Here is a 26,178-nt window from a genome sequence, read left to right as displayed (position 1 = left end):
CCTATAATATTATGTTTTTCTAAGTTGTGCGAACGATAGGGATCTTTAGACTTTCTTAAATGTAGTTTTGTAATTGATTAAAACAAGCAGACAACAAGAAAATTGTTTGAAAAAGGTCACATTTTTGCTGTAAACCAATGGGGTAATCTAGGTAACCACAGGTTGTTTGTTTCCTCACAGGCATGCAGGGTCGTGACGTTCTATCAAATACCTACTGGGTCTATAGCCATGAGTCCTCTAATTAGGCAAGGTTGTCCTATCTCACCGTATCTGTTTTTATTAATCACCCAACTAATTACACATTATTTAAATAATAGTCCTGTACAAGGTATTTCCATAGCTGGTAAAGACATTATTATAAGCCAGCTGCTGACGATACTACACTTTTTCTGAAAGACGCTAGTCAGATTCCCATATCGATCAATGTGATAGAATCCTTTTCCAAAGCATCTGGTCAATGTCTTAGCATTAATATATGTGACCTCATGGCTGTCAAATATTGAGTGACACCCTCATATTATGGTATTCCAGTGAAAGAAGAATTTACACATTTAGGCTTAACCATTACTAAGGATCAGAAGTCTAGAGACTTACTACATTTTAACCCTCTTATAAAAATAAAACAGAAGAAGCTAAATCAATGGCTACAGAGGGACTTTAAAAGGAAGTCCTAATAACCAAGGCTGAGGGTATCTCTAGGCTAACATATGCCGCTCGATCTTTATATCTTGATGGTAAAATAAGCAAAGAGATAGACCAGATGCTTTTCAACTATCTGTGGAGAAACAGTACCCATTACATTAGGAAAACTGTTGTAATGAACAATTCTGAGTATGGTGGGCAGAATTTTCTGGACTTAACTACCTTAAAGAATACTTTTAAGAACAATTGGATAAAACAATTCCTAAGAAGACCCACTTCTATGTGGAACTTTATTCCTCATCATGTCTTCTCTACTTTTGGTGGCCTTAACTTCATGTTGGTTTGCAATTATAATATTTACAAAGTTCCAGTGAAACTCTCTGCTTTTCATCGGCAGGTTTTCTTGTCATGGTCCTTAATTTATAAGCATAATTTTCTCCACACAGATATTATATATGGAATAATCAGGACATATTGTATAAAAATGCAGAGGGTCTTTTACTTAATTATAAGGAATTCTTATCACTTTACAAGATCCCTGTAACGCCTAAATATTTTGCAATTGTTTTAGATGCCATTCCCTCAGGTGTTGCTTTATTATTCAGGAACGTGTCAAGACCTGACCTTCAGAACATACCTACGATTAACCCTGTTGACTCATCAGTAGGAAAGATTTGTTTTTCTTTTGGTCCATTCAACAACAATAGAGCTATACGAGCCTTGTTTCAGCAGGATGTTGTATCTATACCTTATGTCATGCCTTATTGGAACGGTTTTATTGATAATATCTGTTGGGAAAAAGTTTGGATGTTGCCAAACACATGCAGTGCCTTGCAAAAGTATTCATCCCCCTTAGCGTTTTTCCTATTTTGTTGCATTACAACCTGTAATTTAGGGCATTAATCAGAGAGGCAACAAAGAGACCAAAGATAACCCTGAAGGAGCTGCAAAGCTCCAGAGCGGAGATTGGAGTATCTGTCCATAGGACCACTTTAAGCCGTACACTCCACAGAGCTGGGCTTTACGGAAGAGTGGCCAGAAAAAAGCCATTGCTTAAAGAAAAAAAGAAGCAAACACGTTTGGTGTTTGCCAAAAGCCATGTGGGAGACTCCACAAACATATGGAAGAAGGTACTCTGGTCAGATGAGACAACAATTGAGCTTTTTGGCCATCAAGGAAAACACTATGTCTGGCGCAAACCCAACACCTCTCATCACCCAAAGAACACCATCACCGCAGTGAAGCATGGGGATGTTTTTCATCGTCAGGGACTTCATATTCACAAATGTACATTTACAAATAAAATACCACATTTTCTTACCTTACACATTTTTTAAAAAAACTATATTTTAAGACAATTAAATACTCTAAAACAAAAAATAGAATTATAAATGTGTCCCTTGTGTAATGTGATATTGTACCCCCTAGCCCAATTGTCCTTTGTGTATTCTTTATATATACTTGTTTGCCCATGTACTTTTTGTATTGATTTGTTGTTAATAATCATTAATTAAAAAATGTAAATTACCAACAATAATTTATACAAAAAAAATTTACAAAATATTTACAAATACTAAAAATACAATGAAAACAATAATGGCATGATTGCTCTATCTACTGTATCTACATTTACATTTTAGTCATTTAGCAGACGCTCTTATCCAGAGCGACTTACAGTTAGTGAGTGCATACATTTTTCATACTGTATCTCTATGACAACAGGCACAACTCACGTTTCAAGTTGTAATGTCACATGCACAGTACAGTGAAATGCCTTTGTTGCACACTCAAAACCCAACGTTGCAATAATCAATAACAATGTTTTACTAGAAAAAAAACAGAGAAATAAGAATAGGAAATATGAAATACACAATAAAGTAAGTAAGTAACTCGGAAAGTATTCAGACCCCTTGACTTATTCCATATTTTGTTACGTTACAGCCTTATTCTAAGTAAGCCTACTATATACAGTTCCAATACCATATTTACATGTGCAGGGATACTGGAGTGATGGAGGTTGATATGTTTAGGGATAAGGGGACTAGGCAACGGGATATAAGATTAATGGTGTAGCAGCAGCTTGCATGTGAGTGGGTGTGCGGTTGTATAGAGTCAGTACAGTACATTCGGAAAGTATTCAGACCCCTTGACTTATTCCATATTTTGTTACGTTACAGCCTTATTCTAAAATTGATTAAGTTATTTTCCCCCTCATCAATCTACACACAATACCCCATAATGACAAAGCAAAAAAAGTTTGTTTGAATTTTTTTGCAAATTTACAAAATAAAAATAAAGGAAATATCACATTTACATAAGTATTCAGACCCTTTACTCAGTACTTTGGTGAAGCACCTTTGGCAGCGATTACAGCCTCATGTCTTCTTGGGTATGACGCTACAAGCTTGGCACACCTGTATTTGGGGAGTTTCTCCCATTCTTCTCTGCAGATCCTCTCAAGCTCTGTCAGGTTGAATGGGGTGCGTCGCTGAACAACTATTTTCATGTCTATCCAGAGATGTTAGATCGGGTTCAAGTCCGGGTTCTGGCTGGGCCACTCAAGGACATTCAAAGACTTGTCCCGAAGCCACTCCTGCATTGTCTTGGCTGTGTGCTTAGAGTCATTGTCCTGTTGGAAGGTGAACCTTCGCTCCAGTCTGAGGTCCTGAGCGCTCTGGAGCAGGTTTTCATCAATGTTCTCTCTGTTAAAAAAAATATATATATTTAACCTTTATTTAACCAGGTAAGCCAGTTGAGAACAAGTTCTCATTTACAACTGCGACCTGGCCAAGATAAAGCAAAGCAGTGCGATAAAAACAACAACACAGAGTTACATATGGGGTAAAACAAAACATAAAGTCAAAAATACAACAGAAAATATATATACAGTGTGTGCAAATGTAGCAAGTTATGGAGGTAAGGCAATACATAGGCCATAGTGCAAAATAATTACAATTAGTATTAACACTGGAATGATAGATGTGCAAGAGATTATGTGCAAATAGAGATACTGGGGTGCAAATGAGCAAAATAAATAACAATATGGGGATGAGGTAGTTGGGCGGGCTAATTTCAGATGGGCTGTGTACAGGTGCAGTGATCGGTAAGCTGCTCTGACAACTAATGCTTAAAGTTAGTGAGGGAGATAAGAGTCTCCAGCTTCAGAGATTTTTGCAATTCGTTCCAGTCATTGGCAGCAGAGAACTGGAAGGAATGGCGGCCAAAGGAGGTGTTGGCTTTGGGGATGACCAGTGAGATATACCTGCTGGAGCACATACTACGGGTGGGTGTTGCTATGGTGACCAATGAGCTAAGATAAGGCGGGGATTTGCCTAGCAGTGATTTATAGATGGCCTGGAGCCAGTGGGTTTGGCGACGAATATGTAGTGAGAACCAGCCAACAAGAGCGTACAGGTCACAGTGGTGGGTAGTATATGGGGCTTTGGTGACAAAACGGATGGCACTGTGATAGACTACATCCAATTTGCTGAGTAGAGTGTTGGAGGCTATTTTGTAAATGACATCGCCGAAGTCAAGGATCGGTAGGATAGTCAGTTTTACGAGGGCATGTTTGGCAGCATGCGTGAAGGAGGCTTTGTTGCAAAATAGGAAGCCGATTCTAGATTTAACTTTGCTCTGTTCATGCTCTGTTCATCCTTTCCTCGATCCTGACTAGTCTCCCAGTCCCTGCCGCTAAAACCATCCCCACAGCATGATGCTGCCACCACAATGCTTCACCGTAGGGATGGTGCCAGGTTTCCTCCAAATGTGACGCTTGGCATTCAGGCTGAAAGAGTTCAATCTTGGTTTCATCAGACCAGATAATCTTGTTTCTCATGGTCTGAGAGTCCTTTAGGTGCCTTTTGGCAAACTCCAAGCGGGTTGTCATGTGCCTTTTACTGAGGAGTGGCTTCCATTTGGCCACTCTACCATAAAGGCCTGATTGGTGGAGTGCTGCAGAGATGGTTGTCCTTCTGGAAGGTTCTCCCATCTCCACAGAGGAACTCTGGAGCTCTGTCAGAGGGACCATTGGGTTCTTGGTCACCTCCCTGACCAAGGCCCTTCTCAGCCGATTGCTCAATTTGCAAAAAGTAAAAAAAAATAATAATCATCCTGTTTTCGCTTTGTCATTGTGGTGTATTGTGTGTAGATTGATGAGGATTTTTATTTATTTCATCCATTTTAGAATAAGGCTGTAATGTAACAAAATGTGGAAAAGGTCAAGGGGACTGAATACTTTCCGAATGCACTGTATGTGCATATTATGTGTGAGTGAAAAATGATGGAGTGAGTGTGTGTGTTGGATTGACAGTGTGTGTGAGTGTGTAGGGCCCTGTGAGTGTGCATAGAGACAATGCAAATATTGAAATAAAAGGTAAAAAAATACAAGGTAAACTCAGTCTGTGTAGCTATTTTGTTAGCTATTTATCAGTCGTATTGCTTGGGAATAGAAGCTGTTCAAGAGCCAGTTGGTTTCAGACTTGATGCACCAGTACCTCTTGCTGTGCGGCAGCAGAGAAAATAGTATTTGGCTTGGGTGGTTGGGGTCTTTGATGATTTTTCTGGCCTTCTTTTCACACCGCCTGATATAGAGGTCCTGGATGGCAGGGAGCTCGGCCCCAGTGATGTATTACGTTGTCCGCACAACCCTCTGTAGCGCCATGCGATCGAGGGCGGTGCTATTGCCATACCAAGCAGTGATGCAGCCAGTCAATATGCTCTCAATGGTACAGCTGTAGAACCTTTTCAGGATTTGAGGGCCCATGCCAAACTTTTTCAACCTCCTGAGGGGGAAGAGGCACTGTCGCGCCTTCTTCACGACTGTGCGTGTGTGTTTGGACCATCTTTAGTGATTTGAACACGAGGAACTTGAAGCTATCTACCTGCACAACTGCAACCCCATCAATGTGGATGTGGGCGTGCTCGCACCCCTGTTTCCTGTAGTCCACGATAAGCTCCTCGGTCTTGCTGACGTTGAGGGCCTACCACCGTCGTGTCGTCAGCGAACTTGATAATGGTGGTGGAGTTGTGTTTGGCCACACTGTCGTGGGTGAACAGGGAGTACAGGAGGGGACTAAGCAAACACCCCTGAGGGGCCCCTATGTTAAGGGTCAGTGTGGTGGAGGTGATTTAGCCTACCCTCACCACCTGGGGTCGGCCCGTCAAGAAGTCCAGGATCCAGTTACAGAGGGAGGTGTTCAGACCCAGAGACCTAAGCTTGGTGACGAGCTTGGAGGGGATAATGGTGTTGAACGCTGAGCAGTAGTCAATTAACAGCATTCTCACATAGGTATTCCTTTAATATAGATGGGTGAGGGCAGTGTGGAGAGCAGGAATGATTGTGTTCATCTTAAAATATGTGGGGATTACAGACTGGGACAAGGAGAGGTTGAAAATTACCATGAATATGCCTGTCAGCTGTTCTGCTCATGCTGTAAGAACGAGCCATGGAATACCGTCAGGGGTCCCAGGCCTAGCTTGTGTTGACCTGATTAACTCCAATATAAAGTCATTTTTTTCAAAGTTGCCGAAATACCATGTGCGTCCACTTATATCAATGCTTTCGTAACAACCTAACCATTACGAAACTTATATTCTATAAAATAAGCTTCATGCAGCAAATTAGCAATGATTGTTTGTTGACCAAATTCGACACTATCATTGACAACCATACAAAAAAATCCTCACTTCATGGGTTTATTTTAGTGGACAGATTTTCGTCGGAGTAAAACCTCTTACTACGCCTCTTCCGCTCTCTGTTGTAACAGAACGGCCTGGGAGTGGGAGGACTTTGCTGGGACATCGAACGAAACTCAACGACAGCACGAAAAGAACAACTCACATTTATTTTTACGGGGGTTCTTCAAGTGACCCATGGCGGTAAGTGTTCACAATTTACATTACCATCGATTTCATAGAATAATTTATGCTAGCTGTTTCTATTTTAAAGATGTTTTGTTTAATCAAGATGGCGTCTCTGGCCGTGGCCTGCTAACGTGTCGCGTTTGCCAGTTGGCAGCTATGTCGTGTTGATTTCGGAAATAAATTGAAATTCTAATTGATTTGTATTGGTCGAAATCGGATTCTGTTACTGTTAGCTAGCTACCTACCTAAGTTAACGTTAACTAACGTATCTATGTACCTTGAGTTGCGCAGTCTTTGTCAAACTAGCTAACGTAGCTACCTAACGACGTTAGTTATGGTGTTTTCACACTTTGTCCCTCTCAGCCAATTTTTGTGAACTCATTGCGGTTCGCTTAATTTTTTGTGCAGTGAGAACACTCCAAATGAACTCAGACCCTTCAAAAGAGCCCCCGAAGCGAACCGAGCTGAGGCCATCTCGAGAGGTGGTCTAAGTTCGGTTAGCTGGAATTCCGCGGCCCGGTTCTCTTTTTTTTTAGGGCAATGTGAACACAAAGCGCCCCAAGTTTCGCTTGTCATTATTCCCGCACCACACACTAGACTACTGCAACACCGTTTCCCCTGCCATAGCCCTCACATTGGTGCCACAAAAGAGAGAAAATGATCATTACATTTTTACATTTTAGTCATTTAGCAGACGCTCTTATCCAGAGCGACTTACAGTTAGTGAGTGCATACATTATTTTTTAATTTTTTCATACTGGCCCCCCGTGGGAATCGAACCCACAACCATGGCTTTGCTCTACCAACTGAGCTACATCCCTGCAGGCCATTCCCTACCCTGGATGACGCTGGGCCAATTGTGCACCACCCCATGGGTCTCCTGGTCGCGGCCGGCTACGACAGAGCCTGGATTCGAACCAGGATCTCTAGTGGCACAGCTAGCACTGCGATGCAGTGCCTTAGACCACTGCGCCACTAAATCATGTGCAGGTTTGCGGAAAATGTTGTGCTCTATAGGCTATGCGAACTTCATAAGCTGTTTATTCGATTGTGGGGTTTGAATAGTGTGAGAAGACAACATATTTTTCTATTTCACCTGTATTTAACCAGGTAAGCCAGTTGAGAACACGTTCACATTTACAATTGCGACCTGGCCAAGATAAAGCAAAGCAGTGCGATAAAAACAACAACACAGAGTTACATATGGAATAAACAAAACGTACAGTCAATAACACAATAGAAAATAGAAAATCTATATACAGTGTGTGCAAATGTAGTAAGTTATGGAGGTAAGGCAATAAATAGGCCATAGTGCAAAATAATTACAATTTATTATTAACACTGGAGTGATAGATGTGCAGAAGATGATGTGCAAATAGAGATACTGGGGTGCAAATGAGCAAAATAAATAACAATGTAAATAACAATATGGGGATGAGGTAGTTGGGTGGGCTAATTACAGATGAGCTGTGTACAGGTACAGTGATCGTAAGCTGCTCTGACAACTGATGCTTAAAGTTAATGAGGGAGATAAGTGTCTCCAGCTTCAGAGATTTTTGTAGTTCGTACCAGTCATTTGCAGCAGAGAACTGGAAGGAATGGCGGCCAAAGGAGGTGTTGGCTTTGGGGATGACCAGTGAGATCTACCTGCTGGAGCGCATACTACGGGTGGGTGTTGCTATGGTGACCAATGAACTAAGATAAGGCGGGGATTTGCCTAGAAGTGATTTATAGATGACCTGGAGCCAGTGGGTTTGGCGACGAATATGTAGTGAGGGCCAGCCAACGAGAACGTACAGGTCACAATAGTGGGTAGTATATGGGACTTTCGTGACAAAACGGATGGCACTGTGATTGACTACATCCAATTTGCTGAGTAGAGTGTTGGAAGCTATTTTGTAAATGACATCGTCGAAGTCAAGGATCGGTAGGATAGTCCGTTTTATGAGGGCATGTTTAGCAGCATGAGTGAAGGAGGATTTGTTGCGAAATAGGAAGCCGATTCTAGATTTAACTTTGGATTGGAAATGCTTAATGTGAGTCTGGAAGGAGAGTTTACGGTCTAAACAGACACCTAGGTATTTGTAGTTGTCCACACAGCGTTCGATTGAAGAGCATGCATTTAGTTTTACTAGCGTTTAAGAGCAGTTGGAGGCTACTGAAGGAGTGTTGTATGGCATTGAAGCTTGTTTGAAGGTTTGTTAATAGTGTCCAATGAAGGGCCAGATGTATACAAGATAGCATAGAGGTGGATCTGAGAGTCACCAGCAGCAAGAGCGACATCATTGAGATACACAGAGAATAGAGTCTGCCCGAGAATTGAACCCTGTGGCACCCCCATAGACTGCCAGAGGTCCAGACAACAGGCCCTCCGATTTGACACATTGAACTCTATCTGAAAAGTAGTTGGTGAACCAGGCGAGGCAGTCAGTTGAGAAACCAAGGCTATTTAGTCTGCCAATAAGAATGCAGTGATTGACAGAGTCAAAAACCTTGGCCAGGTCGATGAAGACGGCTGCACAGTACTGTCTTTTATCAATCGCGGTTATTATATCGTTTATGACCTTGAGCGTGGCTGAGGTGCACCCATGACCAGCTCGGAAACCAGATTGCATAGCGGAGAAGGTACGGTGGGATTCGAAGTGGTCGGTGATCTGTTTGTTAACTTGGCTTTCAAATACTTTCGAAAGGCAGGGTAGGATGGATATAGGTCTGTAACAGTTTGGATCTAGTGTCACCCCCTTTGAAGAGGGGGATGACCGTGGCAGCTTTCCAATCTCTGGGGATCTCAGACAATACAAAAGAGAGGTTGAACAGGCTAGTAATAGGGGTTGCGACAATTTCGGCTGCTAATTTAAAGGGTCCAGATTGTCTAGCCCAGCTGATTTGTAGGGGTCCAGATTTTGCAGCTGAATTTGGGTGAAGGAGAAGCGGGGGGGCATGGGCAAGTTGCAGCGGAGGGTGCAGAGCTGGTGGCCGGGGTAGGGGTAGCCAGGTGGAAAGCATGGCCAGCCGTAGCAAAATGCTTATTGAATTTATCGGTAGTGACAGTGTTTCCTAGCCTCGGTGCAGTGGGTAGCTGGGAGGAGGTGCTTTTATTCTCCATGGACTTTAGTGTCCCAAAACTTTTTGGAGTTCGTGCTACAGGATGCACATTTCTGTTTGAAAAAGCAAGCCTTTGCTTTCCTAACTGATTGTGTATATTGGTTCCTGACTTCCCTGAAAAGTTGCATATCGCGGGGGCTGTTCGATACTAATGCAGTACGCCACAGGATGTTTTTGTGCTGGTCAAGGGCAGTCAAGTCTGAGGAGAACCAGGGGCTATATCTGTTCTTAGTTCTGAATTTTTTGAATGGGGCATGCTTATTTCAGATGGAGAGGAAAGCACTTTTGAAGAACATCCAGGCATCCTCTAATGACGGAATGAGGTCAATATCCATCCAGGATACCCGGGCCAGGTCAATTAGAAAGGCCTGCTCGCTGAAGTGTTTTAGGGAGCGTTTGACAGTGATGAGGGGTGGTCGTTTGACCACGGACCCCATTACGGACACAGGCAACGAGGCAGTGATCGCGGAGGTCCTGGTTGAAGACAGCGGAGGTGTATTTAGAGGGTAAATTAGTCAGGATGATATCTATGAGGGTGCCCATGTTTACGGATTTAGGGTTGTACCTGGTAGGTTCCTTGATCATTTGTGTGAGATTGAGGGCATCTAGTTTAGATTGTAGGACGGCCGGGGTGTTAAGCATATCCCAGTTTAGGTCACCAAGCAGTACGAACTCTGAGGATAGATAGGGGGCAAGCAATTCACATATGGTGTCCAGGACACAACTGGGGGCTGAGGGGGGGTCTGTAGCAAGCGGCAACAGTGAGAGACTTATTTCAGTGAAATAGTACAATAACAACTAACCCAAACAGCAATAGGCTAGGCATATTGACATGGGAGAGAGGCATAACGCAATCACAGGTGTTATTCGAGAGGGCTAAGACAACAACTGGTAATGGCGACGAAAGTTTGGGCTGAGGCTAAACAGATCAACAGGATGGGGTACCGTGTAAAGGAACAGTCCAGCGGGCATCAGATGTGTAGCTAAGTGAGCATAAGGTCCAGTGAACAGCAATAGGTAAGTCCAGGAGCAGTTCGTAGGCTGCTACAGCCCAATGTAGGTACTTGTTAAGAATCACAGAGTACAACATCTATTCTAGCTCTTAAAGGGGCAGTAGCCTACATTGGGTGTACAATTTTCAATTACAGCATTATTTAATCTGCAGGTATTCTTTTAAAAAAACCTTTATTTAACTAGGCAAGTCAGTTAAGAACAAATTCTTATTTACAATGACGGCCTACACCGGCCAAACCCGGACGACGCTGGGCCAATTGTGTGCCGCCCTATGGGACTCCCAATCATGGCCGGTTGTGATACCGCCTGGAATCGAACCAGGGGGTCTGTAGTGACGCCTCAAGCACTGAGATGCTTAGACCACTGTGCCACTAATATTTACATGCTAATAGTATCTTCTGATTACAATTATGTCTCACCTTTTAACTAAATGCAATCTATTAGCTTCCAAAGTGTAAGTAGGTACACTACATGACCAAAAGTATGTGGACACCTGCTCGCCAAACAGTTCATTCCAAAATCATAGGTATTAATATGGAGTTGGTCCCCCCTTTGCTGCATTAACAGCCTCCACTCTTCTGGGAAGGCTTTCCACTAGATGTTGGGACTTGCAGAAATTTGACAAACTGACTTGTTGGAAACAGTGATGGTGCCACGTTGAAAGTCACTGAGCTCTTCATTAAGGCCATTATACTGCCAATGTTTGTCTATGAAGATTGCATGGCTTTGTACTAGATTTCTTTCACCTGTCATCAACGGGTGTGGCTGAAATAGCAGAATCCAGTCATTTGAAGGGGTGTCCACATACTTTTGTGTGTGTGTATATTTACATTTTAGTCATTTAGCAGACGCTCTTATCCAGAGCGACTTACAGTTAGATATAGTTTATATGGTATATCTAGCTGTCCAATAACACATTCTGATGGAATGGCTTGTCCTGCACTTGGTAAAAACCCACAGTGCATTGAGTGAATGTTGGAAAAATATATTGGTTCCTTTCTAAACATAGCAATGTGAATGCAAAGAGGACTCGTACCACAAAATAGGTGAAGTTGAGAGTTGAGTTGAGCAAAAGAGTTGAGTCCTCATTCAAAGGCAAGGGCAGTGTGAATACAAAGAGAACTCAGACCTTGAGATGTTTTTTTTACCCCAGAGTTCACATTAAAGAGGACTGAGATCTGTTCTTTTAAAGAGGACTATATGTGAAAACACCCTTAATTAACTTAGCTAGCTAACGGTAGCAATGATGTTGTTTTGCCACCTGCAGCCTCCATTTTTATCTAACCAGATGCCCATCAGGTACTTGAATAGGTGTTGGTTGGGTTGACTTAGTGCAAACGCCTGCATATCCGGTACCTATCCAGGAGGAGGGTTGGTAACTTCGGAGACAATTAGCTAATGTTAGCTATTTAGCTACTACCACAAATCTATGTTAGGCAATCTTTAGCGAATCAAAGTCAGTGTAAGGGCCCAGTTGGTGTGACTGATGAGTAACCTTGCCTGAGACCTGAAAACTAGTGTTGGCCCTCGGAATTAATGTCTTTAGCTCAGTGGGATAACACAGCCACTTGAGTCATCGTTCAGCTTCCCTAGAAGGTAGTGGTGCCGGTGGGGATGCTGTTTTGTGCTGAAACATTGTCTTCCCGTAGTGCTGCTTAAAGAACCAATAAACTGTAAGGTTGATCAGTGTCAGTGTGTTTACTTTAATTTAGGCAAGTGATGCTGATTCGACCAACCTGCTACCCTTGATGGGATCTCTTTACACGGACAGAAGAAAACACACTATGGAATCCTCCAAATCATCCAGAAGCTCCAAACACCATCCTTCACGATCGAGGTCACACTCCAGGGACCGAAAACGCAAATCAAGTGAGTTAAATGCACTAAATTTGGTAACTCATAATGTTGTTTGTAGTTTTGGTAATACATTTTTGTTAACTTCACTTGGTAACTCACATCCCAGAAACTGGTCATCGTTTGGATTTGACGTAAGCTTAGAGCAGCTGTACCGTGTTGATAGAACAGTCCAAAATAGTCAAGCACTACAGGTGACTCGTCGGAGTCAACCCAAATTTAATAGTGCAGTGGAATTTGGTCACTTTTCTCATCGATTTGTTTTGTTACTTTTACAGGTGTCAAAAAGCACAGACGAAGTCGCAGCAGGAGCGAAGAGGTAACTAATCTTAGTTAATTTTAGTGAACTAAAAGTAGGCTGCAGTATTGTCACCATCTTGAATGTCAATAGTGTCTTTCTTTTTTTTTGACCATGGTAAGTACCAAACCACACTAGGCTATGAAACCTGATTCAAAGCTTATTAAGAGACTTAATGGAATTACTTAAATGGAAAAACTGACATGTTTTTAAAATTTATTTTGATATGTCTCGTTAACTTATCCTTCTTGGTCACTTGAGTGTAGCCATAGTAGATGGTGAAGAATATATACAGTGCCTTCGGAAAGTGTGATGACCTCTTGACTTTTTCCACATTTTGTTACATTACAGCCTTATTCTAAAATTGATTAAATAAATAAAAGTCCTCAGCAATCTACACACAATACCCCATAATGACAAATCGAAAATAGGTTTTTAGAAAATAGAAATACGTTATTTACATAAGTATTCAGACCCTTTGCTATGAGACTCATTGTTCAGGTGCATCCTGTTTCCATTGATCATCCTTGAGATGTTTCTACAACTTGATTAGAGTCCACCTGTGGTAAATTCAATTGATTGGACATGATTTGGAAAGGTACACACCTGTCTATATAAGGTCCCACAGTTGACAGTGCATGTCAGAGCAAAAACCAAGCCATGAGGTCGAAGGAATTGTCCGTAGAGCTCAGAAACAGGATTGTGTCACGGCACAGATCTGGGGTAGGGTACCAAAACATGTCTGCAGCATGGAAGGTCCCCAAGAACACAGTGGCCTCCATCATTCTTAATGGAAGAGGTTTGGAACCACCAAGACTCTTCCTAGAGCTGGCTGCCCGGCCAAACTGAGCAATCGGGGGAGAAGGGCCTTGGTCAGGGAGGTGACCAAGAACCTGATGGTCACTTTGACAGAGCTCTAGAGTTCCTCTGTGGAGATGAGAGAACCTTCCAGAAGGACAACCATCTCAACAGCACTCCACCAATTAGGCATTTATGGTAGAGTGGCCAGACGGAAACCACTCCTCAGTTAAAGGCACATGACAGCCCACTTGTAGTTTGCCAAAAGGCACCTAAAGACTCTCAGACCATGAGAAACAAGATTCTCTGGTCTGATGAAACCAAGATTGAACTATTTGGCCTGAATGCCAAGTGTTACGTCTGGAGGAAACCTGGCACCATCCCTACGGTGAAGAATGGTGGTGACAGCCTCATGCTGTGGGGGTGTTTTTCAGCGGTAGGGACTGGGAGACTAGTCAGGATCGAGGAAAGGATGAACAGAGCAAAGTACAGAGAGATCCTTGATGAAAACCTACTCCAGAGCGCTTAGGACCTCAGACTGGGGAGAAGGTTCACCTTCCACCAGGACAACGACTCTAAGCACACAGCCAAGACAACGCAGGAGTGGCTTTGGGACAAGTCTCTGTATGTCCTTGAGTGGCCCAGCCAGAGCCCGGACTTGAACCCGATCTAACATCTTTGGAAAGACCTGGAAATAGCTGTGCAGCAACGCTCCCCATCCAACCCGACAGCTTGAGAGGATCTGCAGAGAAGAATGGGAGAAACTCCCCAAATACAGGGGTGCCAAGCTTGTAGCGTCATTCCCAAGAAGACTCAAGGCTGTAATTGCTTCCAAAGGTGCTTCAACAAAGTACTGAGTAAAGGGTCTGAATACTTATGTAAATGTGATATTTCTGTTTATTGTTTTTTAATAAATTAGCAAACATTTCTAAACCTGTTTTTGCTTTGTCATTATGGGGTATTGTGTGTAGATTGATGAGGGAAAAAAAACAATTTAATCAATTTCAGAATAAGGCTGTAACCTAACAAAATCTGGAAAAAGTCAAGGGGTCTGAATACTTTCCGAATGCACTGTATATGAGATTTTTGATAAATCCTGTGTGTAGATCACATGATAACATTTCTACAATAAATCATACTCAGCGTGCTAAAGCACGAAGAGACACTGAACTGAAGACGCTGCTGACATAGCAAAATTATATGCCTACTACTCGGACAGGTAACTATCAGCCATTCAAACTCATACTTGCCTCCTAGAAAATTATTGCAAATAAAGGAAATTAACATTAGGCTTTTACTGGGTTCAATTGCCAATTACTGGGTTCATTTCAAGCTGCATTGTTTTTGCAATTACTCAAAGTCAAAAAAGTCTGCTGGCAGTAACCTTATTAATCCAAATTCATTCTTAGCCTACCTTTGAAATCTTCCTGGCTGCATGCACATGTAGATAGGGGAGGGAATTAAGTGCTGAACTAAAACGTATGTATTAAAGCTGTCTCAGAGGTGATGATCCACGGTAACCTACATTGAGTTTTGGGTACTATATAAGGCGTTTAATACATGTGCCTTCCATAATATGATTGAAACAAAACTAAGTAGGTGGTAGACTTGACAAAACCTTAACAAAACTTATGCGCTACAAGTTGGGGTATGTGTCTTGGTACATTGGAGGGAAATTAATTTTCAAATATCTCTCCAGTTACACTCAAACAGTAGAGGGGAAAAAAAGCATTTAAACAAACAGTTAAAAAGTGGACCGACAGTGTAGCTCCGTCAAACTGTTTTGGTTTCTGGTGATCAGTCTTTCTAAATATGAGGGGAAGGTATGTCTAAAGTGAGCAAGAGTTCTCAACATGCTTTGGTATCTTCTGTATCAAACCGTTGTACTAACTCTCTTTGTTGCACTATTTTCCTGAAAGAGACACCTTCTTCTTAAAACAGGCACAAAGGAGGGTGTCTGAGAAGCCATCAAAATCTCACAGCAAGCCGGATGATCAGCCGGAGCAGACTGAGAGGGGCAGGGAGAGACTTTCTGCAGAGAATGGGGAGGAGCGACACCGGCGCAAAGACAAGAAGGGACGGAGCCACTCCAGGTCACACTCACGGGACAGGTGGGTCTAGGCTCAGTGAGATGCTACATGATGTCTTGATATGTATTGAGATTGGTCACAGTAAACTGGGGAGAGTGAGTTGCATGTTTTCTTTTATAAGAATAAAACATGTATTTTTGTACGGTTTTAGACGTCGCAGCAGAAGTCGGGACAAACGGAGATCGCGGTCCCCGCGGGAGAAGAAGAAGAGGGCCAGGTCCCGGTCGGGTTCAAAGACCAAACACCGCCGCAAAAGCAGGTGGGTTTCGCTTGCTTCTCTCCCAACCATTGTCTGTTTGTCTTTAGTAACCACTCCTGTGTGCCTCAAATTTGCCACTCTTTGTAAGTTAGTAACCATGTGTCTGTTAAATTGTGTTGTGTGTGACTGAATGCATATCTTTCTGTGGACCTTGAAATGCTATAATGTCTCTTTTAGGGAGCGGAAGAAGAAGACAGAGAAAGTGCACAGAAAAGAGAAGAGTCGTAGCAGATCTGTGAGCCCCCAGGCTTTCCGGGGCAGAAACACTGCCATGGATGCACAAGAGGCCCTGGCCAGAAGGTACCGCAGCGTCTTAGGATGTTTTCACACTTGGTCCCTTTCAGCACAATTTTGTGAACTCAGTGTGGTTTTGCTTAATATTTTGTGCTGTGTGAACACTCCAAAGGAACTCAGACCTCTCAAAAGAGCCCCCCGATTCAAACCGAACAGAGACCATCTCGAGAGGTGGTCTGAGTTCAGTTCGCTTGAATTCTGCGGCCCGGTTCTATTGTGAACACAAAGCTCCCCAGGTTCGCTTGTCATTATTCCGGCACCGCACTAGACTACTGCAACACCGTTTCCCCTGCCATAAACTCTCACATTGGTGCCACAAAAGAGAGATGATGATGTGCAGCTTTGCAGAGAAAAGTTTTCTGTTTTTGGATATTGATTAGCGATTGTCAAGGATGCACAGAAATTCCAAAATGTGTGGAGTTTTTAGTTCAGTTTATTTGTTTGCAATATGTGATCTATAGGCTAAGAGAGTGTCATAAACTGTTTATTGATTGTGGGGTTTTAATAGTGTGAGAAGATGACATATTTGGTGAGAATCAGAACATAGGGTACAAAATCTATTCTAGCTCTTAAAGGGGCAGTAGTAAAATGTTCAGTTACATCAATATTTAATCTGCAGTTATTCTATTGCTATTTATTCTCTTACCAATAATATTTACATGTTAACCCTTAGCCTACAACTTCCGCAGCCCTGCGGAAATCGAATAAACATAATAGAAAATCCCCATCAAAATCTGTCTGTTTAAACTAGAGATATGTATTTTTGCATGGGCTGCGTCTCAATCCACCACATCCGCAGATATTGCCCTTCTGCATCTGCGGTGAAAGGTGGCAGAGCTAGAGCGGTGTTTGTAAGACCATGTCTTCTCACAAAAACGTCTGCAGCGTTATCTTATATCTCTGAGTTCTTTTGCTTTTTTTATTTACCCCAGAGTTCACTTTAAAGAGGACTGAGATCGATTCTTTTAAAGATGACTATATGTGAAAACACCCTTAGAGGTACTGCGAGGCTCATGATTAGTTTCTTGAGTATCTCGATTAGATAGTGGACAATCTATCATTCTGCTCCTAAAGCCTGGCTGACAAATATGAACACCCTTCACTCTGCTCTATATCTCCAGGTTGGAAAGGGCAAAGAAACTGCAAGAGCAGAAAGAAAAAGAGATGTTGGAGAAACAGCAGCATCAGGAGGTACCTGCAGGTGAGACACTCCTCGGCTATCAATTGCATTTCAAATTGAGTTAAACCATAGAAGCTGGTCACTAACCTTGTTTTTTGTATCGTTTTTAGTTCCAGCCCCCCTGCTGTCTGACACAGTAGTAGTTGCCGCTGCAGTTGCTACCAACCCTGTCCTCAACGTGGCAGCTCTCCTGGCCTCTGGGACCCAGGTCACGCCCCAGATCGCCATGGCAGCGCAGATGGCAGCCCTACAAGCCAAAACCTTAGCAGAGACTGGCATTGCTGTGCCCAGCTATTACAATCCCTCTGCTGTCAACCCCATGAAGTTTGCTGAACAGGAGAAGAAAAGGAAGAAGCTCTGGCAGGGAAAGAAGGAAGGGGTAAGATTTTATTTTTGAATTCCTTGTACAGTAAACAGAAAATGTAGTGCAATAAGTCTATGCTGTTTATTATTTGATGGAGCAGATTATCTTTACTGTGCTTTGTTATGTCCGGAATGTACAACTAGTGACTTAATGAAAAGAAAACGTTTGGAGAAAAACATGCAACTCCGCTCATGGTGGCTCGATTGTTGCAAATTACTAATACATTCAAATTGTTTGGTTTTGAAGGACAAGTCCCAGACAGCTGAGTTGTGGGAGAAGCTGAACTTTGGAAATAAGGACCAAAATGTTAAATTTCGTAAACTGATGGGCATCAAAGTATGTATAACAGTGTCCTTTTATTTTCTCAGTTGAATGTGTACCATGCTGCGCAGCGCCTTGTATTTCTAACACTGTGATGTCTGTCCTGCCAGGGGGAAGAGGAAGGTGAGGCCTCAAAGCCACTAAACGACCAAGGCCTGAAGACCCTGCAGCAGCAGGAGGAGATGTTCCATAACCTTGACGTTCAGTACGAGATGGCCAGGTCCCAGACCCACACTCAGAGAGGCATGGGACTAGGCTTCGGCTCTTCATTCTCACGGGGCATGGACGCCATCTAATACTAAACCATGCACTGACTTGCCCTAGTTTTTTTTTCTTCCTCATATAGGTCTCTCCACTCATAGCTAGCACTCAAGCTTGCATGGATGATGTTGCATTGGATCTGTAATTTATTTAGGAACAATCTTATGTCTTCGAACATTCCCATGTAAATAGATACTGAGTGTTAAGAAATCTGTACATCTTTTCAGAATGATGCAATAGTTTAATGAGTGATGCTGGCTGGATTGAGATTTCTGTTAGAGAAATGTGATTGCATATTGTTTTTTACAAATATTGTATACATTTGTAATGGTAGATCAAGTGTCAAAATATAGCGTTATATCATAATCTTTCCATTTCCTTTCTACTGAATAGAAACATAAGTGGATCATACTACTAAGATGTCTACCAGGCATCCGATGGTTTCATGGAAGGAATTAACAATAGTGTTACATATGTCCTTGAAATAAAAGTCCCTTTGTGTTGAGGAAGTGATCCCTGGTGTTTGTTTCGGCTATGAATGCTTTTTACACAGCAACAAAAATGTGGTGGGTGTAACAAACGTATTTCCAAAGGAGTTTTGCTGAGAGGATGCATACAGCATTGACTAAGTAAAACTGGAACATGAATGGTAAAATGCACACTTTTTTTAGGCTTAATCTGGGAATGGCTAACTGGCCCAAAGTCAATTAACAACAAATGACATGACTGCTACTGAGGACATAAAACAGATTAGGCTCAATCATTGACATACACTATATATACAAAAGTATGTGGACGCCCATTCATATTAGTGGATTTGGCGATTTCAGCCAGACCTGTTGCTGAGAGGTGTATAAAATCAAGCACACAGTCATGCAATCTCCATAGACAAACATTGGTAGTAGAATGGCCTTTCTGAAGAGCTCAGTGACAACGTGGCACCGTCATACGATGACACCTTTCTAACAAGTCAGTTCGTCAAATTTCTGCCCTGGTATGGCTGCCCTGGTCAACTGTAAGTGCTGTTATTGTGAAGTGGAAACATCTAGGAGCAACAACGGCTCAGCCGTGAAGTCGTAGGCCACACAAGCTCAGAACGGGACCGCTGAAGTGCGTAAAAATCGTCTGTCCTCGGTTGCAACACTCACGAGTTCCAAACTGCCTCTGGAAGCAATGTCAGCACAATAACTATTCGTCGGGAGCTTCATGAAATGGGTTTCCATGGCCAAGCAGCCACACACAAGCCTAAGATCACTATGCGCAATGCCAAGTGTCGGCTGGAGTGGTGTAAAGCTCACCGCCATTGGACTCTGGAGCAGTGGAAACGCGTTCTCTGGAATGATGAATCACGCTTTACCATCTGGCAGTCCGACGGCTGAATCTGGGTTTGGCGGATGCCAGGAGAACGCTACTTGCCCCAATGCATAGTGCCAACTGTAAAGTTGGAGGTCTGGGGGCTGTTTTTCATGGTTTGGGCTAGGCCCCTTAGTTCCAGTGCAGGGAAATCTTAACGCTAGAGCATACAATGACATTCTAGACGATTCTGTGCTTCCAGCTTTGTGCCAACAGTTTGGGGAAGGCCCTTTCCTGTTTCAGCATGACAATGCCCCGTGCACAAAGCGAGGTCCATACAGAAATGGTTTGTCGAGATCGGTGTGGAAGAACTTGACTGGCCTGCACAGAGCCCTGACCTCAACCCCATCGAACATCTTTGGGATGAATTGGAATGCCGACTGCAAGCCAGGCCTAATCACCCAACATTAGTGCCCGACCTGACTAATGCTCTTGTGGCTGAATGGAAGCAAGTCCCCGCAGCAATGTTTCAACATCTAGTGGAAAGCCTTCTCAGAAACGTGGAGGCTGTTATAGCAGCAAAGGGGGGACCAACTCCATATTAATGCCCATGATTTTGGAATGAGATTTTTGACGAGCAGGTGTCGACATACTTTTGGTCATGTAGTGTAATTTAAAATGCAAATGTGATAACTACAGACATTTGGTAAAGGATATCCATAGCGTTGTGAAATATCTGGAGGATAAATGTCATGACTATGTCAAACCCAGTGCTGAAATTAATTATACTGTCATCAAGCAGTCCCAAATGTTCATTATCATAATTTCAGGTGCAGGTAGGCTTCATGTCTCTGGAGCACACTTTTTGTACCAGGTTAAATCCTACTTGCATATTAGTAAAATGTCATTAAAGTAACAGTACTTCTACTTAAGTAGTGTTTTTCAGTGCTCTTTCCACCCCTGCCTGACTTCAACTGCCTGTCTTTATACTGAATTTAAAAAAAAAAACACTTCAGACATCCAGTCAAATCACACACATTTGGTTCCTGTGAGGGGGTCTGTCAAATCAAAGAGCATTAGTGATCCAGCAACAACAACACTACAGAATCCACTACAGAGTACACTACAACAGTATACTACAGACTATTGAGATGGAGTTGGAACAGATGAAATATGAACTGACTGGTCTTTTCATAGCCTACATGATCTGGTTATACTGTGTTACTCCCTCAATGGAAGAGGTTAATGTGGAATCATTGGATCTGGAATGGAATATTGGGTTTATGGAATATTATCAATTACTTAGAACTGTCAGAATCAGACCCCACTTAGTTTTCATTATGAAAATAAATCTGTTGTATGTCCAGCATGTACAGTTATGCATGGTTTTGCCAAATTACCATGGCTAGTTGATTTAACTGTATTCTAGTGGATTGTACTGTTGTATATACAGTGCCTTCAGAAAGTATTCATACCCCTTGACTTATTACACTTTTTGTTGTTACAGCCTGAATTCAGAATGGATTAAATATTTTTTGAAATCTCATAATGACAAAGTGAAAACATGTTTAGAAATGTTTGCAAATCTATTGAAAATGACATACAGAAATAACTAATTTACATAAGTATTCATACCCCTGAGTCAATACTTTGTAGAAGCACCTTTGGCGGCAATTACAGCTTTGAGTCATCTTGGTTATGTCTATCAGCTTTGCACATCTGGATTTGGGGATTTTCTCTCATTCTTTCTTGCAGATTTTCTCAAGCTCTGTTAAGTTAGATGGGGAGCGGTAGTGAACAGCCATCTTCAAGTCTTTCCACCAATTTTAAATGGGATTCAAGTCTGGGCTTTGGCTGGGCCACTCAAGGACTTTCACATTCTTGTTCTGAAGCCATTCCAGTGTTGCTTTGGCTGTATGCTTGGGGTCATTGTCCTGTTGGAACTTAAATCTTTGCCCCCAGGCTAAGGTCATATGCACTCTGAAGCGGGTCTCATCAAGGATTTGCCTTTATTTGGCTCCATTCATTGTTATCTCTATCCTTACCAGTCTCCCAGTCCAAGCCGCTGAAAAGCATCCCCATAGCATGATGCTGCCACCACCAAAAATCGATTTAATCTATTTTGAATTCAGGCTGTAATGCAACAAAATGTGGAATAAGGGTTGGTTCGAAATGTACAGAATGGGTTACTGGAGGGAAATGGGGGTGGGTCATGCTTTTTACATTTCAGTCAGGGGGATGGTTTAGTATTTTTGTAGTCTAGTCCAGGGGAGGGTCATGTAATTTGTAATTGATGAAATGTCTATATTTCTCTGTTTTAGAATTAGTTGCTTATTAGGCTATATATCGATGTGTGCCTGATGCCGCTCCTCATCTCTCATTCTCCGCTGGGCATGCAATATCAAGTGTGCCTATAGGCTATTAGCTTTGTCTCCATCAAATGATCTATAATTTATTTTAATAAAAACTATGTTTCATGATGAAGCTATCTATCAGACTTATTAACCTCACAATAAGCCAGATTCAAGTAACTTACTTAGGGTTTCCACCACTTCCGAATTCGCCAGACGAAGTTCAGTCCTCATTCATTTTCAATGGGAGCACGCAAAGCATTGAGCAGGGGATTGTGGGAAGGTGAGCAGCGCTTTCATTATACTTGTGTCATGACAGTGATAATTTTTGCTCACTTCCTGTAAAATACATTGGCCTACATTCACATTAATGGGTAATTTGGGTGCGGGAAATTGTGGCTTTGCAAATCTATCTTTACCCACCATCAAGACCAACATCTTGTCACGGATTCTGCCGAGGCTGCCCTTCCTCCTTGCTCGGGCAGGCTTCGGCGTTCGTCGTCACCGGAGTACTAGCTGCTGCGGATCTATGTTCTATGTTTCTATGTTGTTGTCTAATTGTTTCACACCTGTTTCCCATCTTGTAATTACTCCGTCCCTATTTAACCCTGTGGCTCCCATTGTGCTCTGTGCGTGTTTGTTTCGTGTGTCGTTGGTGAGCGGGTTTGTTCCTCCCTGCGTGGAGGTTTACTTGTTTTTTTACGTGTTCAGTAAAGTAAAGTTTTCATTTAGTTCTGTGTCCTGCGCCTGACTTCGTCTACCGCATTACACTGACACTGTGACACATCTCTGCAATCCTCCTCCATACCATTGACCTTCTGATTTTGTCTCTGTATTCTAAAATCATTCATGGCAAATAAACGAGGTAGAATTACAATGCTCCCCACGCCACATTATTTTCCTTTTTGACATTTCTAAATAGCCTACAAATGGCCAGCTCCTTATTTTCATGAACAGGTCTGTACCTAGACTACAAGGGTTGGATTTTCACTAAACAATTTCATGTCAGAAAAATCATGTAGAAAATCTGGTTTATGATTAGCCTCATATACATTATCTACGTCTATCATTTTAAATTGAGAACATATAGCTCATCAATATACAAATGAGTTGTGAGTTTAGCTATTCTCTGCTTCAGATGTAGAATGACAAGGTGCACATTGATTGCACTTGCCCATTAGGCCGGTAATGCCATCATACTGTAGGCCTATGACTGCATTGGTGATGCATGCCATTATGATAAGCTGCTAAATGGGTTCACATGGCTGATATCCTGAGACAGAGTGACAATCAAATAAAACCGATTGGAGAGCTCACAACTGGACATGTTCATTTGAGAATACCACACAGAATCACAGACAAATTAGAGACAGATCCCCTTCACACCTTTTTATTGCAGAATTGTGATCTGTGATGAATGAACATTGACACTAGTTAATCTTGAATAATGTTTTTAAGTTAACAATTAAAACAAGTTTAAACACTTCACTTCAATTAATCAACATTTAATTAATCAAAATATAATTTCAAAATGTACAAATAATCTAACTTGTTTGTAAATGTTAGACATCTTAGTAAGTAGGCTATTATTACTAAAGCATAATTTTGGGTGAACAGAAAAGTCCATACCAGAGGTGGCCAACCTTGCTCCACACCCTGATCTACTGGGTGAGCAGACTTCTATTCCAGACCATCATTAATACACATTATTATCAACTCATTAGGTTTGATAAGTTGAATCAGGTGTGTTAGTGCTGGGCTGGAACAGAAAGCGGAACACCCAGCATACCCCCAGGAGAAGGATTGACCTGCTACAGTTGTAATACAACTCTAATGACTGCCTCGCCTGGTTCACCAACTACTTCTCAGATAATATGCCATTTAGCAGACGCTTTTATCCAAAGCGACTTACAGTCATGCGTGCATACATTTTTGCATATGGGTGGTCCCGGGGATCGAACCCACTACCTTGGCGTTACAAGCGCCGTGCTCTACCAGCTGAGCTACAGAGGACTACACAGATAGAGTTCAATGTGTCAAATCGGAGGGTCTGTTGTCTGGACCTCTGGCCGTCTCTATGGGGGTGCCACAGGGTTCAATTCTCGGGCCGATTCTATTCTCTGTGTATATCAATGATGTCGCTCTTGCTGCTGGTGACGCTCGGATCCACCTCTATGCGGACGACACCATTTTGTATACATCTGGCCCTTCATTGGACACTGTGTTAACAAACCTCCAAACGAGCTTCAACGCCATACAACACTCCTTCCGTAGCCTCCAACTGCTCTTAAACACTACTAAAACTAAATGCATGCTCTTCAACCGAACGCTGCTTGCACCCGCCCACCCGACTAGAATCACTACTCTCGGCGGGTCTGACCTAGAGTATGTGGACAACTACAAATACCTAGGTGTCTGGTTAGACTGTAAACTCTCCTCCCAGACTCACATTAAGCATCTCCAATCAAAAGTTAGATCTAGAATCGGCTTCCTATTTCACAAAAAAGCCTCCTTCACTCATGCTGCCAAACATGCCCTCGTAAAACTGACTATCCTACCGATCCTTGACTTCGGCGATGTCATTTACAAAATAGCCTCCAACACTCTACTCAGCAAATTGGATGTAGTCTATCACAGTGCCATCCGTTTTGTCACCAAAGCCCCATATACTACCCACCATTGTGACCTGTACGCTCTTGTTGGCTGGCCCTCACTACATATTAGTCGCCAAACCTACTGACTCCAGGTCATCTATAAATCACTGCTAGGCAAATCCCTGTCTTATCTTAGCTCACTGGTCACCATAGCAACACCCACCCGTAGTCTGCGCTCCAGCAGGTATATCTCACTGGTCATCCCCAAAGCCAACACCTCCTTTGGCCGCCATTCCTTCCAGTTCTCTGCTGCCAATGACTGGAACGAACTGCAAAAATCTCTGAAGCTGGAGACCCTTATCTCCCTCACTAACTTTAAGCGTCAGTTGTCAGAGCAGCTTACCGATCACTGCACCTGTACACAGCCATTCTAAAATTAGCCCACCCAACTACCTCATCCCCATATTGTTATTTATTTTGCTAATTTGCACCCCAGTATCTCTATTTGCACATCATCTTTTGCACATCTATCATTCCAGTGTTAATACGAAATTGTAACTATTTTGCACTATGGCCTATTTATTGCCTTACCTCCATAACTTACTACATTTGCACACACTGTATATAGATTTTCTATTGTGTTATTGACTTTATGTTTTGTTTACCCCATGTGTAACTCTGTGTTGTTGTTTTTATCGCACTGCTTTGCTTTATCTTGGCCAGGTCGCAGTTGTAAATGAGAACTTGTTCTCAACTGGCTTACCTGGTTAAATAAAGGTGAAATAAAAACAATAAAAAAATATGTTTGTAGCCTACATTGTGTGTGTGACTTTTAACTGTATTGTTGTATACAACATTTGTATATTTGCTATACAACATAAGTACACATACAACCCATGGCATTCAAGGACGTGTAAGCAGCCTCTTGTGACATTCACTGGGACCTCTTCATCTGCAAACAGGCTTTTGCAGCACTCCATACCTGAGGACAGACATCACAAAGAAACAGGCATAATTTTATTACAATTATAAACTGGGTGGTTTGAGCCCTGAATGCTGATTGGCTAACAGCTGTGGTATATCAGACCTTATATCAGGCCATATACCACACCCCCTCCGGCCTTATTGCTTAATTTGACAGTCCTGACTATTATCATTCTGTCTGTCTTCATTTTCCTCTCTAGTGACTAAAACTGGAGAATATTTTCATAATGTCATCCCACAACCTGCCCTGTCTAACTAGTACACCTACTCCCTTTTCTGACAGCTGGAGCAGAAAATCCATTCACTTGCTTCCATTGCTGTTATATACAAATACATTTTAAGCATTCGTTTTTAATTTACAATGATAAATAGGCCTATATCAAGATAACAAGCTAATATAAAGTTAACTAGTTGATAATATTTCACTTAGCCATATATATAACAAGCAGCTCATTAGCCTACACACAGTGGCCTGCTGTAGCTAGCCAGCTAGCTAATAATACATTGTTTATTTTTATTTTATGTATTTACTTAGTAGGAAATTCGATAGGCCGAATTCATTTCAACTGTCTTCATTTTAATTCGACTTTACTAACAAGAGGACATTGTGT

At 42.3% G+C, this 26,178-nt stretch overlaps 1 protein-coding gene across 1 annotated transcript; it reads left to right on the top strand.

Moving 5' to 3' along the window:
* Nucleotides 1-6,384: 6,384 nt before the first annotated feature.
* LOC121530930 (arginine/serine-rich coiled-coil protein 2) lies at nt 6,385-18,850 on the top strand. Its single transcript, XM_041836317.1, has 10 exons — nt 6,385-6,522; nt 12,339-12,495; nt 12,759-12,799; nt 15,518-15,687; nt 15,818-15,925; nt 16,103-16,225; nt 17,341-17,420; nt 17,510-17,778; nt 18,010-18,099; nt 18,195-18,850. The coding sequence occupies exons 1-10, from the start codon at nt 6,517-6,519 to the stop codon at nt 18,378-18,380; spliced, it is 1,230 nt and encodes a 409-aa protein (XP_041692251.1). The 5' UTR covers nt 6,385-6,516; the 3' UTR covers nt 18,381-18,850.
* Nucleotides 18,851-26,178: the final 7,328 nt, after the last annotated feature.

The sequence above is a fragment of the Coregonus clupeaformis genome, chromosome 18 (genome assembly GCF_020615455.1).
Source record: "Coregonus clupeaformis isolate EN_2021a chromosome 18, ASM2061545v1, whole genome shotgun sequence".
Taxonomy (NCBI): Eukaryota; Metazoa; Chordata; class Actinopteri; order Salmoniformes; family Salmonidae; genus Coregonus; species Coregonus clupeaformis.
This window is presented reverse-complemented; position numbering and strand designations above follow the sequence as displayed.

Bases quoted from the DNA above. Each gene is read 5' to 3' on its own strand.
- LOC121530930 (XM_041836317.1), top strand. The intron at 12,800-15,517 runs GTAACTAATCTT...TTCTTAAAACAG, and splicing joins GTCGCAGCAGGAGCGAAGAG to GCACAAAGGAGGGTGTCTGA. The intron at 18,100-18,194 runs GTATGTATAACA...CTGTCCTGCCAG, and splicing joins GTAAACTGATGGGCATCAAA to GGGGAAGAGGAAGGTGAGGC.